The sequence below is a fragment of the Dipodomys spectabilis genome, unplaced genomic scaffold (assembly GCF_019054845.1).
Source record: "Dipodomys spectabilis isolate Male_0828 unplaced genomic scaffold, ASM1905484v1 ptg000263l, whole genome shotgun sequence".
In the NCBI taxonomy this organism is placed as follows: domain Eukaryota; kingdom Metazoa; phylum Chordata; class Mammalia; order Rodentia; family Heteromyidae; genus Dipodomys; species Dipodomys spectabilis.
Window position 1 is genome coordinate 498,084 of NW_024870940.1, and position 16,033 is coordinate 514,116.

A 16,033-nucleotide genomic window follows, 5' to 3' on the forward strand; every position below is an offset into this window, starting at 1 on the left:
CCCGCTAGACAACTGACAGGAGGCTAAGAGAATGGGATCACTTTATCTCCCAGTCTCTTGGTAGGAAGGAAACATGGAGGGTATTTGGACCCCAAAAACATGCTGGAAGAAACTGCCCAGAAAAGGCCACTGAGAAGAATGACACACTATCCGGGAAACGAAGACAGAGACAGCCTCGGACCTTCCACAGAGGATACAATGCACAACTGAAATGCTTTAGTTCTACTATTGGAACTAAAGACCATGGTCACTAAGGCGAGCTTTGGCTTGTATTTTGCTATACTTAGAAAGTATGAATGAGTGGGGTGTGGTAACACTGGCATCCTTGGAAGGGATTAGAGTTCCAGGCCACTGAGGCTACATAGTAAGACCTACCTCACAATATGAAATGAAGTGTGATCTAGTTGCACAAAGCTAGTTTCCCCACACGTGCTCAAAAATAAGTAGATTTGCACATGAATGAACAAAAATTGCTAACAAGTGTAACAGGTATTTCCATCGAACATTCTTAACCCAAGTGTGACAAATCATACTTGTCCTTCCGTCTCAAGAGTTGTTCCTAATGCTGCTGCCCCCTCCTATCTAGAGCACCAATCACTTCCTGCTAGAACAGCAAGTGTGTAAATTCTCATGTGCAAAAGCAGGTGCTTTGATCTGCTATGTCAAAACTGGAAATGGCCTTAGAGAATAATTGTACCAATTTACGGGGGCTGATTCAATAACATGTAAGGACTCCAATCTTCTTCACTGAATAACAACTGAAAAACAGTGGCTATCACACTTGAAGGTGAGCAAGAATGGCCTGCATGCTTACACACGCAGATGTAAGGACTTCCCCTGGTGGGCTGCGGGTCACCAGGACAGGCTAACAGCGTTTTTAAAACCATAACCTTGGTAACTCAGATCGTGGGTCTTGGCTGTGAAACAATGACAGAGAAGTTCAGAAGAGTGCAGGGTATGATGCCACACACTGGAAGCTCTGCCTGCCCGCTCCTGCCCCTCCAGTCAGATCCACCTCAGTAACTCCTGAGCGCTGTGCTGACTGCCTCCCGACACAGCGTGAACATTCCTAGAATCTCCACGCTCAGTTCATCCTACACGTGTGTGCTATGTACAGACTGAAAATACCGTGTAACTGCACAGCAACTTCATAATAAATATCCCATCTCCCTTGAATATGCATTCAGAAACTTAGACAATTCTTGTAAATAGTTAAGTCTCAGAAAACACTGACCTGTTTCTGCAACTTGCATGCTTAAAAGACTGATATTAAAAGCCTTATTTGAACAACACACACTTTATGTGGTTTTAAATGAATAAAAATAAATGCTCATTTATCATTTTCTGCTGAGCTAGCAGCAATAGAAGGACAGAATTTCCATTTCCAACAGGGTTTCCACTCCACATTGCGTAAGAGAAGTTTCCTGATTGTCTAGAAAGCCCTTGAACATTTTCCCTAACACTTATTCTGGAAGTTTTGTTTTGTGCTTAAAGGAAAATAAGACACGTGACCATTTTAAAGTGAAAGAAGAGATTATCCACAGCAAGCAAACAGTAAAGGAGCTTGAGAGGAAGGGCGGCCATGATATAGAGTGTCTGAAAAGAGGAATGGAATCAAGCATTAAAAATAGAATTACATTTTCTACTTGGCAATACACAAACAACACTAAGTGCACTTCATAAATTTTACTATTGTTGCTCTAAGTGATATTACCATAAATCACATTAGTAGCATACTTGGCATTTTTTAAAAGCAGAAAAGATGGAGTGTGTCAATAAGTTTAAACAGCTCGGTTATCTCTGAAGAGACGGAAGAGGAATTATCACAGGCTTTCTCCAGGTTTGCAAGCCCAGCTCTGTGGCCCCCACTGAAGCTGGAGGTAGATGGAAAGTTTTCTCCAGCTTCAGAGCCATGTGCAGCAAAATTTCACCAGCAGTGCATCAGGAAAATGTTCCCTGGCGCTTTCTGGATGCTCCTTACCTGATGTGCAAGGGAGGACGGCAGTTTGCCCCTTCTGTCATCTCGGACAGGAAAGAGAGACTTCAGCAGCTTTGGCATCTGAGGTACCAGGGACTTCACGGGACTCAGGTAGGAGGCTGCAAGGCTGCCACGTCCTGCAACAGAAGGAAAGGAGGACAAAAACGGTGACACAGATGCTCCAACTCCCTTTCCTGCACATCGGTTGCATTTCATCTGCAAGCAAATCTACCACATATTTTAAATGTCACAAATTAACTTTAAAAAGTAACTTTTAGGAAGCCAGTATTAGAAAAAAAGTAGTATTTATATAGGCATCTTCAAACTTAAATGCTCTTTCTTCCACCAATCAAACAGCAATGCTTGGGGGGCTTTAAAAGTGTGCTAAGGTGAAATGTGCTTGTAAGTATCGGAAGGGTAACCTGTCCTTGGTTCTTGACAACAGCTGGTACAAGTGCCAAGCTCTGCTCCGGAACAGTGATCAGTAACATGGCGGCTTAGCTCTCTACACTTCAAGCTCTTTGGAGTCAGGAACTAGGTCTTACCCGACTCTGATTTTTCCTATTTTCTAAAGAAAGATGGTGAGCAGGGTCTTTTAAAGGGTGGTATTATTTTTAAAAGAGAGATGGTGTTATTATAAAAAGATTAAACAGGTTCTCTGTGCTGTGACATACCAAAGGCTAGGATCAAAGAGGCAGATATGTACACAACCAAAGATCCCCCTCCCCTGGTTCACAGGAAATGGAATCCAAACAGATGACAAAGTACCAGGTCCATGTAACATCGGAAACAAGTAGCAAGTCACCCTAAGGAGGAAGGGTGTTCTCCCGGAGCAGAGGTGCACAGCCATGCTAGGACCCTGCTCCACAGTAGGCCAGGACTCCAGATTAGTGGTAATGAAGCTGGTAAATGGGCCAACTCGGCCTTGAGGTCTCTACATTTGACATATAGTATAATATTAACGGTGTAAGGGTCAGGATATATGTAATAATCATAGGAGCACTCACTCACTAAAAAGATAAAGCAAAGAGGGGCTTACAACAGAATTCAGAAAAGGCAAATGATTTATAAAAAGGTGAAAACAGGGAAGAGGAAAAATAAAAACAAAAAAGGGAAAGAAGCCGAAAGTAAGTTTAAGATAAAGAGCCAGAAGAAGATAATCATCTCTGAGAGAAAAAAATTACAATTAGAGCTCTATAAATAGTTAAACTACCATTGCAGCATGAGGATGGCAGATAGCTCAGTAGGAATGTAGGCAATGACCAGGCAAAGGCCGCAGGCATCACCAAAGGCAGTAGCTGAGCGAGAATGGAGGACAGGGAACAGAGTCTGATTCTGGGTACTGTCTACATTTTTACATCTGATATTTACAAAAGGGGTTTCCACAGTGAGAGCAAAATAATTTCAACACCTAAGAGAAATGGAGTCAGTCACTAAAAAACAATTGCTGGGGAAAAAATAATGTCAGATATAATTCATTGCAAGCCAAATGGAACCCAGAAGACTGGAGTGGAACGGCAAGATCCAACGAGGAGCAACACAAAGCAGCGAACATGCGCATCAAGTCAGCCTTGATTGCAACAAGAAACAAATTCGGGGAATTGAAAACTAGATGAGACCCCTGGAAGACAGTAATGTCATTCCTAATACTTATACAAGAAAAATGTCCGCAAAAAGAGTAAGTTTTATTCACAGTAACCCCAAACTGGAAAAACAAAATGTCCATAGGCAGGAGAACTGAGTAAACATCAATAAATTCACTTGTAATGGTGAAATATTTTCTCAGTAATTAGAATTACTGATGCTGAAATGAATGCATAAGACATGCTTGTGCAAAGAAGTTAGACACAAAGTGACCTATATAACAAACTAAACCACAACACTGGCTGACCATGGTAGGTGGGAATTCACCGGAGTCCTATCCATGTACTGGCTGAGTAGGGTGTAAGTTACATGGATGGGTGTGAGGATATATGTGTGTACGCATGTGACAAAACTCACTAAATGAGACCCATGGTTGAAAAAATAAGAGTCAATAAAAATAGCAGTCCTTGTTTGACTTACAAGTTTTATGAAACTTGCTTTTATACATAAAAGGATGCATAGAGAGAGAATATCAGCAGAGAAAACTAGAAAAGCCTTGGCAAACAATACTTCTAGAACTGGAAAAACAATAGCTGAAGTGAAAAATTCCGTGGATGTGCTCAACAGAGGAAATTATCCAACTAGAAGATACAAAAAAGGGCTGGGAAGTTGGCTCAGTGGTAGAGCGCTTGCCTTGCATGCATGAGGCCCTGGGTTCAATTCCTCAGCACCACGTAAGCAGAAAAAAGCCGGAAATGGCACTGTGGCTCAAGTGGTAGGGCGCTAGCCTTGAGCTGAACAGCTGAGGGACAGCGCGCAGGCCCAGAGTTCAGCCCCTACAACCAAATAAAAAAAAAAAAAAGATACAAGAAAAATATTTTTTTAAAAAAGAGACAATGAGGGAGGAAGGGAAGGAGGGAGGGAGGGAGGGAGGGAATTAAGTCAGTGGCGGTCCATTTTCAGGACAAGGCATCTGACACTGAGTGGGCAATGTAGAGGACTCTGTTTATACAATGACCTGAGCGCTCACTGACGATGAGTTCCTGACCTGGAAGGCTCCTGGACAACAGGGTAGGCAAACAGGACATCAGAAAAGGGCCAGCCAGAAGGGAAGTGTGGAGCACAGTGAAATGAGAAGCCAAAGTGAAAACTGTGTACCTGTCAGAAAGCACATCCTCAAGAAGGCCTTCCTGCTCCAAGAGAGCAAAGGGGTGAGAACAACCAGCACCTGCTGAAACTCAACCAGTCCCAAGAAGCACGTCTATTAGCACACCCAACAGAAAATAAGGACGCTTAAGCAATGTCTGGGAAGACTGAACACCCCAAAGCACTCAGCCAACTTGAGGGATGGAAAAGTGTACATTAGGGAATAAACTGCTTGCTGTAACCTCTCATGAAGTGCCTACACACCAAACACCCAACCTTGGAAGACCATCACTGAAGGAGGGAGGAGAGGGTTCAAGAAAACTGAGTACTTCTCAACCATAAACAACCCATAGACAACTTACAGCTCCAAGATTAGTCAGTCCCAAGTGAGAGGGATACTAAGAGACAATACCCAAGTAGTTCATAGCCCAAAGACCAGGAGACACAGTGAAAACCAGTAAACGACGAAGACATGCGACATGGGGGAGGTAACATAAAAGGTGGCTGAGTTCTCAGCAGAGACATGAAGCATCCGTGACATGCTGAAAAGCGAAAGCCAGCAATCCAGATTACTGGTGAAAATAGGTTGTTTAAAAAGGAAAAACAAACAAACCCCAAACCTCATCCCTGAACTCAAGACTCTCAAGAGAGGAGAGCATTCTCCTCTGTAAGAAACATGACAAGGAGATGTTTCTGGTTAAGGGAAATGTAATCGGATGAAAGGAAGAGTTTGGGGAAGGCCTGAATAGAGCCAGAAACAATATAAGGAAAAAAATGTAACAGATGCTCCACTTGTTCTGTATTTTCTTAATTTCCTTAAAAGATGAGTGGTTGTTCCAAACCAAAGAATAAGAGTGTAAAATGCATTTGATAACACCTAGAAGTTGAAATTTTAAAGACACTGTTCCCTGATATAATGAAGTTAAACAAGAAATAAAACACCACTTAGTGTGTGTGTGTGTGTGTGTGTGTATATATATATATATATATATATATACACACATATACATATATATGTATGTGTATGTATGCATACAGAGAGAGAGAGAGAGGGAGGGAGAGAGAAAATTACCATGCTACTCAATAACCCATGGGTCAAAAAAAAAAAAATCAGAAGGAAATTTTAAGATATTTTGAATAATATTGGAAGCACAAGACAAAAGGTCTGAAATGTGAAAAACAATTCTTAAAATCAAACCAACAGAAAATAATTAAGAAAAGTAAAGCCACAAGTCGGTTCTATAAGATTAATTCATTCTTTAAACTGTTACAAGTTATTCAGGAAAAAAAATCATTGTCAGAATAAAAAGAAGGAACAATACAAGAGATCCTACAAATCTCAAAAGAAGTATAACACTATGCTATGCCATGTAATAATAATCAAGTTGAAATAGTTAATATTTTGAAAAACAACTTATGAAAGTTGACTCATAAGAAATGTAAAAATCTAAATAACTCAATATTTAAAAAAAAAATTCAAGCCACAATCAAAAATCCTGCCAAAAAAGAAAAGTCAAGTTCAGAGGATTTCTGTCAAACATCAAGGAAATAGTAAAATACCAAGCATGCATAAACTTTTCTAGAAGATAAAGAGAAACAGTTTCCAAGTCATTTTATGATATAATCATATCAAAATCTCACAAAGATATAACATGGGAAAATAAAACATTACAGATGGATATCCATTACCAGACAGACACAAAGTATCAGCAAACGGAGTCAAGTAAGATTAACACACCAGGATGGAGTAGTATTTATCAGAGGGAGGCAGGATAGACTTGACATTGCAAAACCCAATTCATGGGGCTGGGAAGGTGGCTCAGTGGTAGAGCGCTTGCTTTGCATGCCTGAGGCCCTGGGTTCGATTCCTCAGCACCACATAAGCAAAAAGAATAAAAGCTGGAAGTGACGCTGTGGCTCAAGTGGTAGAGCGCTAGCCTTGAGCTGAAGAGCTGAGGGACAGCGCCCAGACCCAGAGTTCAGGCCCCACGTCCGGACACAAAATAAACAAAAAAACCAAACCAAACCTAATTCATGAAGCCATGGAAGGGGCAGCTTTGGATGGATGTGAGTAGAAGAGTCATTTCCCAGCAGGAAATCGTGACTTAAGCCTTTGTGAAAGATACTCTCATTTTGTGGTGGTGACTGACAGGTGAAAAGGTAACTCACCTGGATCTGGAGAATGGTTATTCTGGGGACAATCAGAGAGAGCTGGGGGGGCCGGTGCTGCTCCCCTGGAAACCACTGCTTGAGAAACATCCTGCTGACTTTCCCACCGGCCCTATGAAGGACAGAATCAGTCACTGTTTCAAACTAATCCATTAACAGCAACAGCAAGAACCACTGTAAAATATTCAAGGAGAAAGATTGTTTTATATTACTAAAATATGATTCCCTTCAGAACCAAACAGTTGATGAATCTAAGTCCTCTTTCCTGCATGCCTGTCATCTTAGCACCGGTGTTAATTTCCCATGATAACAGGGCTCCCTCACTCAGGACTGTCCCTCCGCAACCCACTCTCCCAAGGCGTCATCCCAACATGCTCTCTGCCACACTCTCTGGCCTCCTCAAAGAGATGCATTAGGATATTTCCTTTGAAGTAAGCGCTCCTGTCTGGGGATAACTCCCACCACAGGGCGTCTTCTCCCCCCCACAGGTGTGGGCCTTTCTACCCATCCACAGGAAACTCGTGGAAGCACAAATTCATGGACAGTACAGTGGAGAGCTTTACATTTATGTTCCCTTTGATCCTCTGATAATCACTCAGGGTTTGTCACAAGACTTTAATAACGGCACTTAATATAAGTTTCAGCTAGCGTTCCACAGATGAATGACCCTAACTATTAACTCATGTTGTCCAGTCCAGATAAACTGCGGGCAAAGCAAAATGCAAACAGAGAGTCCCCACTGCTCCGAAGGGTTCTGATACATATTAAGAATCTATCTGCTTTTAGCAGCAACCTAAGTACTGATCATAAAATCAAAAAATCAATAAACCCTAAGTGATGTGGATCGTGTGCACCACCGACAATGCTGGTGTTCCCGGGGAACCGCTCGGCGCTTGATAGCACTTTTAAAACTGCCTGGATGCTCAGCACTGGCAGGAAGCCAAGAAAACAAAACAGACAGGGGGCACAGGATGGGGGCAGAGACTGAAATACCAAACTGCAGGAGCACTTGTGTGACTATGGATCGTACAGTGATTTGCATGCTTTCACGTTCAGTGAATGTCCTTTGCACTCAAATCTAATCAGGCTCTGTGCGCCCTGGGACATCACAATCAGGTCCCTGAACAGCACTGAGGCAGCAGGCCTTGAGCTTCTCAGAGGAAGAGGAAGAGTGCTCTGATTAGTGTCCTGTGCACACAGGGTTGCTCCCAAGACAACGTACTTCACTGAATCTCTTGTTTTAGGTCATCTTCTTCCTTGTCTAGCAGCTGACACTGTCCCTAGGAAACGAAGCAGCTGGTTGGCAGTCAGCATCTGTGCTATTTCCACACAGACGGCTCCAGTGAAAATGGCGTGGGCTTCCCCTCTTTCCCAGAGCAATAGGGCTGAGTTTCAGAGGCATGGAGCCTAGTTGCCACTCCTCCACTCCATGTAACCCCCAAGACAGAACAGCCACAGTAACTCTTCCTAGCTCACCCCCAGATGTTCCAGGTGAGAAAAACTAGAGTTAGCTGAGACTTAGATGCTGCCCCAGCCACACTGTGGGCTTGTGAGACAGCGTGACTCACAGGGCCACCCAGCCACCTTCACAGCTATAACAGCGTGAGGGACCGCAGGCCACCCGTTTCTAGTATTTAGGACTGTTTGGGACAGGTCTCGGAGTGCTCTGAGTAGCGCAGGCCCTGCTTCTGAAGGAAGAACAGATGTGATGGTCATGAGAACATGACACCCTTCTCCCTCCGGCTGGTGCCCGAGCTCAGGGAGACACTGACAGCGCGTCACTATTCACAATCTTCTTTTCCAGCACTGTATGCTCTCCTCTGCCCCTCCCTCCCTCCCTCCCCATCCCACTTCTTCAGTACCAGGACTTGACCTCAGGACCTTGGGTTCTTGCTCAGCTTTCTTGATCATGGCTGGTACTCTACCACTTCAGCCATGCCTCAAATGATGATTTCAGATAATTTTGATGATGTGATGACTTCAGACAATCTCTTGCACTTTTCTACCTAGGCTGGCTTCAAACTTCCATCCTTCAGATCCTTGTCTCCTTAGTGGCTAGACTACAAGCAGAGTCACAGCTATGCACATAATTCTTTTTTTTTTTTATCAGTCGTGGGGTTTGAACTCTGGGCCTGAGGGCTGTCCCTCAGCTCTTCAGCTTAAGGCTAGTACTCTACCACTGGAGCTACAGCGCCACTTCTGGTTTTCTGGTGGTTTACTGGAGATGAGTCTCACTGACTTTCCTGCCTGGGCTAGCTTTGAACCTTGATCCTCAGATCTCAGCCTCCTGAGTAGCTAAGATTACAGGCGTGAGCCACCAGTGCCCGGCTTATGCACATAATTCTTTTGCAGAGACAAAATCTGTGCTTAGGGTGTGGCAAGAACTGTCTTTCTAATAAATCTGATGTCATGGTCTAGCATTTTTCTCCCTTTACTGAAGTGCTGAGAAAGACACAAAAGAAAGTGTGTGAGAGAGAGAAAGAAGAAGCAACTCAGTTAAACATACTTCAGAGGGCTATGAATTTGGGCCTGTGAGTAAACTGGAGCTTCCTCTCTTCAATAGCTCAGATCTTCAGGTCCAGGACATGGGTTTCGTTTGGGTTTGGCTCCTACCAGAGTACTGTTTACCTTATCTACCTGAAACATCAAAACATTTAATCTCTAAGCTATTTCTAACAGTCGGCATGTTGGCTGAATTCAGAATTGGCCATGATGAAGAGATACGAGAGAGGAAACCCTTGCTTCCTGTGGAGCCCCAGGTGATTCCATAAATATAGAGGATTATTGTTCAAAGAAATAAAATTCTCTGCAAGCGAGCAATTGTCTGGAGTTGGCCCTGGTCAGCAAGACAAGAGCCGAGGCCTTGCTTGGGCCCGCAGAACACCACTGGCTTTCCTGTCCCTGCTCTCCTGCCAGATCCAAATTCTTTCTTTACCTTTTCCGTAAAAGTGCACAGTTGTGATAAGGAAAGTTACAGAGGTAAATAAAGAGAAGTGCCAGTGACATTTCAGGTCCAAAGCCGCTTGTAATGCCATAAAGCAGTGACTCATGTTTGGCATCAGCCTGAAGAAGCAGGGCAGCATTGGATGAGGAGTTTCGGGAAAGTGACGTGGCTAAAAGACGACTCAGCTGTGCTGACCCAGCATCCTTCAGCCATCCAGGCCGCAAGGAGCCCTGATCTCACCAGAAACTCCAGGGAGATGACAAGTGCTAGATCATTTGGTGACAGCAGACTTCCTCTCTAGCACTTTAGAGGCAACAATACATTTGCTGAAGACCTCAATACACAGCCAATACTGAGGTGGAAAGACTAGCAAGAGGCTGAAATTACTTTTGCACCTAATATATGTTGTAGATGGTTATAAAAAGGCTGCTAAATTTAATTATGCCAATAAAAAAAAAAAACCCTCCTTATAATGATGATGGAACATCTGGTAACAGTAAAATAGCAACATCACTTCAATCTGAAACCATATTTTATGTGTGCCGTTGAAAGACTTATCTTTTAGGTCCTAAGTTGAAATTCACAATAATCAAATTCTATTTTTCTTTTTTTTTTTTGGGTCCAGTCGTGGGGCCTGAACTCTGGGCCTGGGCGCTGTCCCTCAGCTCTTCAGCTCAAGGCTAGTGCTCTACCACTTGAGCCACAGTGCCACTTCTGGCTTTTTTCTTTTTGCTTATGTGGTGCTGGGGATTCGAACCCAAGGCCTCAGGCATGCAAGGCAAGCGCTCTACCAGTGAGCCACCTTCCCAGCCCTCAAATTCTATTTTTCAAAAGATTAATTAGTCCATCGATTTGATCTTGTTTGAGCTGAGTAAAACAACTCCAATTCTCTCTTGCATGAGGGGAGTATGCAAAACAGGCTGGCAGGGTTCAAAGTATTATTAGAGAAAACAGTGAGTTTGCTTTTAGGGCCTTCCCAGGTCCTCTCCTGCCCCACAAGCCCAAATGCCACGACTTCCACGCCTGCCCACCTGTCCCCTGATGTCACAGATGCTTGCCACGGAGAGCTCTTTGCTACATGTACAAACCATTAAGAGGAAGGCAAGCAGGACCTGTCCTCTCCAGCTTCTCAGTGCCACCTCAGCTAATCCCTAGATTCTCGTGTGGGGGCTACGACGCGAGACCCAGCACATCCGGTGCTACCTGCATTCTCATCGGTATTGCTCTTCTGAGCTTCCCCTTCACAGATGGACTAATGGAAGAGAACAGAGAAAGCAGACAGAGCCCATGCAAGCCTTTGAGGTGGGTGACTAATGTAATCTAGAGACATCTCTGACGCAGCTTCCAGCATCTCAACTTCAGATGCTCTCAGACAAATCCTTTCCTGAAGAAGAACAAAGATAAGCCTTCTGTGTAAAATTCTGGGGTCAGAAGAATTCATAGGCTCCATCTATAGATGGGTAAGGACTGTACCATATCGAACTACTTTACATTTGGATTGTGAAGGTAAGATCAAGTGTGGGAAGGCTCAGATAGCAGGAAGAGCAGGCTAGAACTTGTACCCTACTCATTAGGAAAACCTAATGGATTCGTTACCTCTCCTTGGCTCTCTGAAAACTGAGGTATGCAGGAAGTCTCCAAAGAAAAGAAAAAAAAGAAGGAAGAAAAAGCAAACATGAATCTTTCAGAAACACCCCTTCACTGATCACAACTTAAAGATACCGCCTCGAAATAAATCTGAAAGAACAGCAACCTCAGCCAGTCTTGGTGACGGGCCTCCTGCCTCACCTTCCTGAGCTCAAGGACCATGGTCAGGTGCTGTCATGCCTGGCAGAGAAAACCCCTAGCAACTTAATAGATCAGAAAGTAAGATTTTTAACTATGTGTGTGTGCGTGGTTCATTTCAGGCAAACTAACAATCTAGATGGTAAAATTAAGTAATTGGTTATCTTCACTATTCTCTAAGTTTTTGTAAGGAAAGTATCAAAAACATTCAAAAATACAGTGTGGCTGGGCGCCGGTGGCTCACGCCTGTAATCCTAGTTACTCAGGAGGCTGAGATCTGATGATCATGGTTCAAAGCCAGCCTGGGGAGGAAAGTCTGTGAGACTCTTACGTCCAATAAATCACTAGAAAACCGGAAGTGGCGCTGTGGCTCAAGCAGTAGAGCGCTCACCTTGAGCTGAAGAGTGCAAGGACAGTGCCCAGGCCCAGAGTTCAAGCCCCACGACCAACCAAAAAAAAAAAAAAAAAGAGTGTAGAACAATTTAAAAGACGATAACATGATGAACTGCATGCAACATTAGTAATGAAGTAGCTCATTTTCTGTTATGCACCTCCCCCTCCTCCCACCCCAGTTATTCTGCAGCAGCTCCTACCCACGCTGCCACGTACGACGGCCACTCCTGACCTCCTAACAGTCACACGTGCAGTGCAGAGCACGCTACACACAGGGGCAGAGCCAGCATCTAGCCAGGGCCCTGGGAAGGTGATAGGCACAAAGTGATCTGTTACATCCAGGCAGGACAGGAGCAAGGAGAGCTGGTGTTTTTCTGCGTCAATAGGAAGTCACTCTTTGTTTACAACTCCTACATGACAAAGCTGCATAAACAACAAACTAAACAAATTCTACTAGCAAAATTTCTGTTCTCTTACTTTCCTTCCTCCTAACAAACAATACTAATTTTATGTGTAATTTTCTTATTTCTCAGAAAATTTCAATAATTACATCAGTACTTTACGATTTAAAAATCCAACCAGAAAGGTAAATGTAAGCAAAAAAAAAAAAACAACAAAAAAAAAAACAACCTCATTTTTTAAACCCCAGTAAGATGGTGCAGAAGATCTTATTTGAAATGACAAATTGAAAGAGATAAGCACTTTCCAATAAGTGTGATATAGTTCAGATGCTTAGGTAGAGTTCTGGAATGCAAAGTAACATGAGAGGCTGGGCGTGGTAGCTCACACCTGAAACCCCAGCTACCTCAACAGTCAAGAAGATGGAGGTTTGAGGCCAACCTAGGCAAAGCTAATGAGACTATCTGAAAGAAGCAGCCAAGTATAGAAGTTCACAGGTGTAACCCCAGCTGGATGGGAAGAAAGGGTTGGAGAATTATTGTTCAAGGGCAATTCAGGAAAAAACAAACACAAGGTCCTATCTGAAAAATAAAGTAAAAAGGTCTAGGCAGATGGTTCAAATGGCAGAGCACTTTCCTGGCAAGCACAAGACCCTGAGCTCAAACCCCCATAATACAAATTATTGGTTAAACCAATAACATGGCAGCATGAAAGATTTGAGAAGTCGGGGCTGGGAAGGTGGCTCAGTGGTAGAGCGCTTGCCTTGCATGCCTGAGGCCCTGGGTTCAATTCCTCAGCACCACATAAGCAAAAAGAAAAAAGCCAGAAGTGGCGCTGTGCCTCAAGTGGTAGAGCGCTAGCCTTGAGCTGAAGAGCTGAGGGACAGCACCCAGGCCCAGAGTTCAGGCCCCATGACCGGACCCAAAAAAAATTTTTTTAAATAAAAAAAGATTTGAGAAGACAAAGTTGAAAGGGTTCGGGTCTAGCACTGACAGAAACCACTATAAACACTCACCTTATTGCTGCCAAGGCTATATGAGGGGATCAGATCCTGTCGGCTTCCAGACAACTGAGAAGAAAGGGCAGAAGATCAGTCCCTACCAGAAGCAGGTGCACACAATCAAGAAGGCAGAGCTCTGGATACCAGGGTGAGCCGGAGGGCAGCATGGGGGCTCTGAAGACCCAGACTGCAGCCTTTGGGACAAGCCAACCCCCAGGTGTTACCCCAACTCTCCAAGAGACCTGCGTCAGCTCCAGACGCTGGCGCTGCACTGGACGACCCCAGCCTGGTGAATGGGGGGCATTTCTGTGGTAACATAGACACTGGGCCGCCAGGATCCTGCGGAGACTGCAAGCCTTTCCTGGGATTGTAAACTCACCAACTATGTAAGCCTCAGCCTCCCAAATACCAATCCTCACCTCTATCAGGGTATTTTCTAAAGGAAAGAGAGGACACTGCCCTGAAGTATGGGTGGCATTTCTGCATGTGTGGCTCTCCAGCGGGAGCCCCTCCCACACACTGCTCCCTGCGCTGCAGTGCGGGGCCTGCCCTGCTTTTCCCAGTGTCACTTTGGGAAAAGGAGAGGTATTTATTTAAAATGTAGAGAAGGGAAATGCATCCAGGAGCCATGAGCATATTTTTCAGGAAGAATTATTTTCATGATTCATATTGCATACGTACAGTACATATGTACAGTACATCTAGATCTTAAAAAAAAAATCAACAAGCTTAAGCCACCAGTATGAAGCTATCTAAACCTGTTTTACTCCTTCACACTTTCCCAGTGGCCTTCTACTCCATACTTCTCAATGTAAGCATAATTTAAGCTCAGAAGATGAATTCTTGCCCAAGGCACCTGGCTAGCCTGGCTTTAGTTCCATCCAAACTCCTGACACCCAGCCAAGGCAGCGGGAAGACGATGAGCAACGCGTGACTGTCGCTCAGGTGGCTGTGCTCAGTGCCCTCCCACACGGTGCCCTCCCACTGGGTACCGTGGCAGGGAGACTGGGGGGGGAGGTAGTGGGGAAAGGCAGAGATCAGACACGTCAATCAACGCAGTGAAGCAAGTAGCAGCTGAGGCAACATTCAAGGGGTGCAGAGAGCGGTCCCAGGAGGAAGGCAGAGGAGGCTCACTCTGTGCACACTGGGAGAGCTGATGCTCCTCCTGTTCAGCTTCCCCTTCCCCGTCAGCTGCTCCTTCACGGCCACTTCCTGCATGGGGACACAGAACAAACACCTGAGATACATCCAAAGCCGCACTTTCTAGGCAGGTTTTCCTCATTCTCTAAATAAAGATTATGACCACAAACAAGACAGAGTGACTCCATTACAGTCACTCTGCACTGTTCAAGGTCAACTAACAGAATGAAATCCAGAAAGCCAAGCACAGAACCGAGCTGGGCACAGAACCCCGGGGCTGCCCTGGCTGCCCGGGCTGACCTGGCGAAGGCGATCTAAGGTCAGGAGGTTCTCCACCGCCAGCACGCTCCTCAGATACTTTTCGATGTACGCCTCTGAGTCAGCAGAAGCTGCGTTTTCCACATTGGCTGCCATCCTTGCTAACGCTTCTCGTTCCTCCACTCCCTGAGCATCCTGGAGGACAGAAGACATGTGTGAAAACCAAGGGGAGCTGCAAAAGAAGACGCGACAGGAGCTCTCTGATGCACACACACAGTTCTGAAGTGAGAGAATCGATTCCAAAATAAATCCACCCCAAACCAGCTTCTGGAACCGCAAATGCGCTGCCCATGGTGATTAGGTATCAGGGGGATATGACAGCTAAAATAGTTAACACAACTGCTTCCTTCAAAGAAAAAAGCCCACAAAATGCCAACCATCACTGATGATCTGAAAGGACCAGAAATGTAAGCATCTTGACAATAGTTCACCGAGGCTGTACAACCCTGGGGACATCTGGAGAAGGAGTGCAGAGGCACTGGGCTGACTCACTGGACAGAGGAGAGAACCCAACAACACTAGTGAGAAGGAGAAGCTGTAGCTTCAGCCGTAGTGTGGAAGGGAGAGGGGACACAGCAAGACACAGCTATGACCACACAGCCTACTCCGTGTAACACTCCTCACACTTGTCCACACCCTCTCTCCCGGTGGCGGCAGCCAATGGCTCAGAGCCCTCAAGGACAGAAGCCAGGCAAATTCTTACTTGGCTCTCTGGTGGAGCCCTTCCTGCTCCTCTGATGTGAGACGGCCACTTACAGAAGCAGGAGGCTGCCCAGCACTCACAGGCAGAGGGGCTAAGTTCCTCAGCAGAAGAGAAGTATAGTTTTGTGTACAATGAAGCGGAGAAAACTCTTGCCACCACTTAATTTTAAAATACAGCCATTACAAAATATTCTACCAACAGAGGTTTTCTAAGTGTAAAGAAGTCGTAGGTAAGACAAGGGAGGAGTCAGAAGATGGCCCAAGGTCATCCTTGGGGACAGCAAGCTAAACTAAAGGGGACATTCTAAGCCCCACTTGTTTAACTCCTTAGAAAACCTCAGTGTATTCACAAAGAGAAATAGCCACCATCGCTAATAATCATAATCACTGTAACAGTAACAACAGCTATTACAATTTAATGCTGAGTACATGGGTACTATCTTAGAAACACTGTCTCATTTAATCCATAAAAACA

General features: G+C 44.7%; 1 protein-coding gene across 1 annotated transcript in view; it reads right to left on the reverse strand.

Annotated features, from left to right (window-relative positions):
* The window catches only part of Kif13b (kinesin family member 13B), a 139,616-nt gene that overhangs the window by 15,701 nt on the left and 107,882 nt on the right, over positions 1-16,033 (reverse strand). Inside the window, exons 33-37 of the mRNA XM_042699859.1 lie at positions 14,839-14,991; positions 14,533-14,610; positions 13,414-13,467; positions 6,878-6,989; positions 1,982-2,115 (exon numbers count right to left, since the gene is read on the reverse strand). Of these exons, the coding sequence (XP_042555793.1) occupies positions 1,982-2,115; positions 6,878-6,989; positions 13,414-13,467; positions 14,533-14,610; positions 14,839-14,991 (531 nt within the window). The remainder of the gene's footprint in view (positions 1-1,981; positions 2,116-6,877; positions 6,990-13,413; positions 13,468-14,532; positions 14,611-14,838; positions 14,992-16,033) is intronic.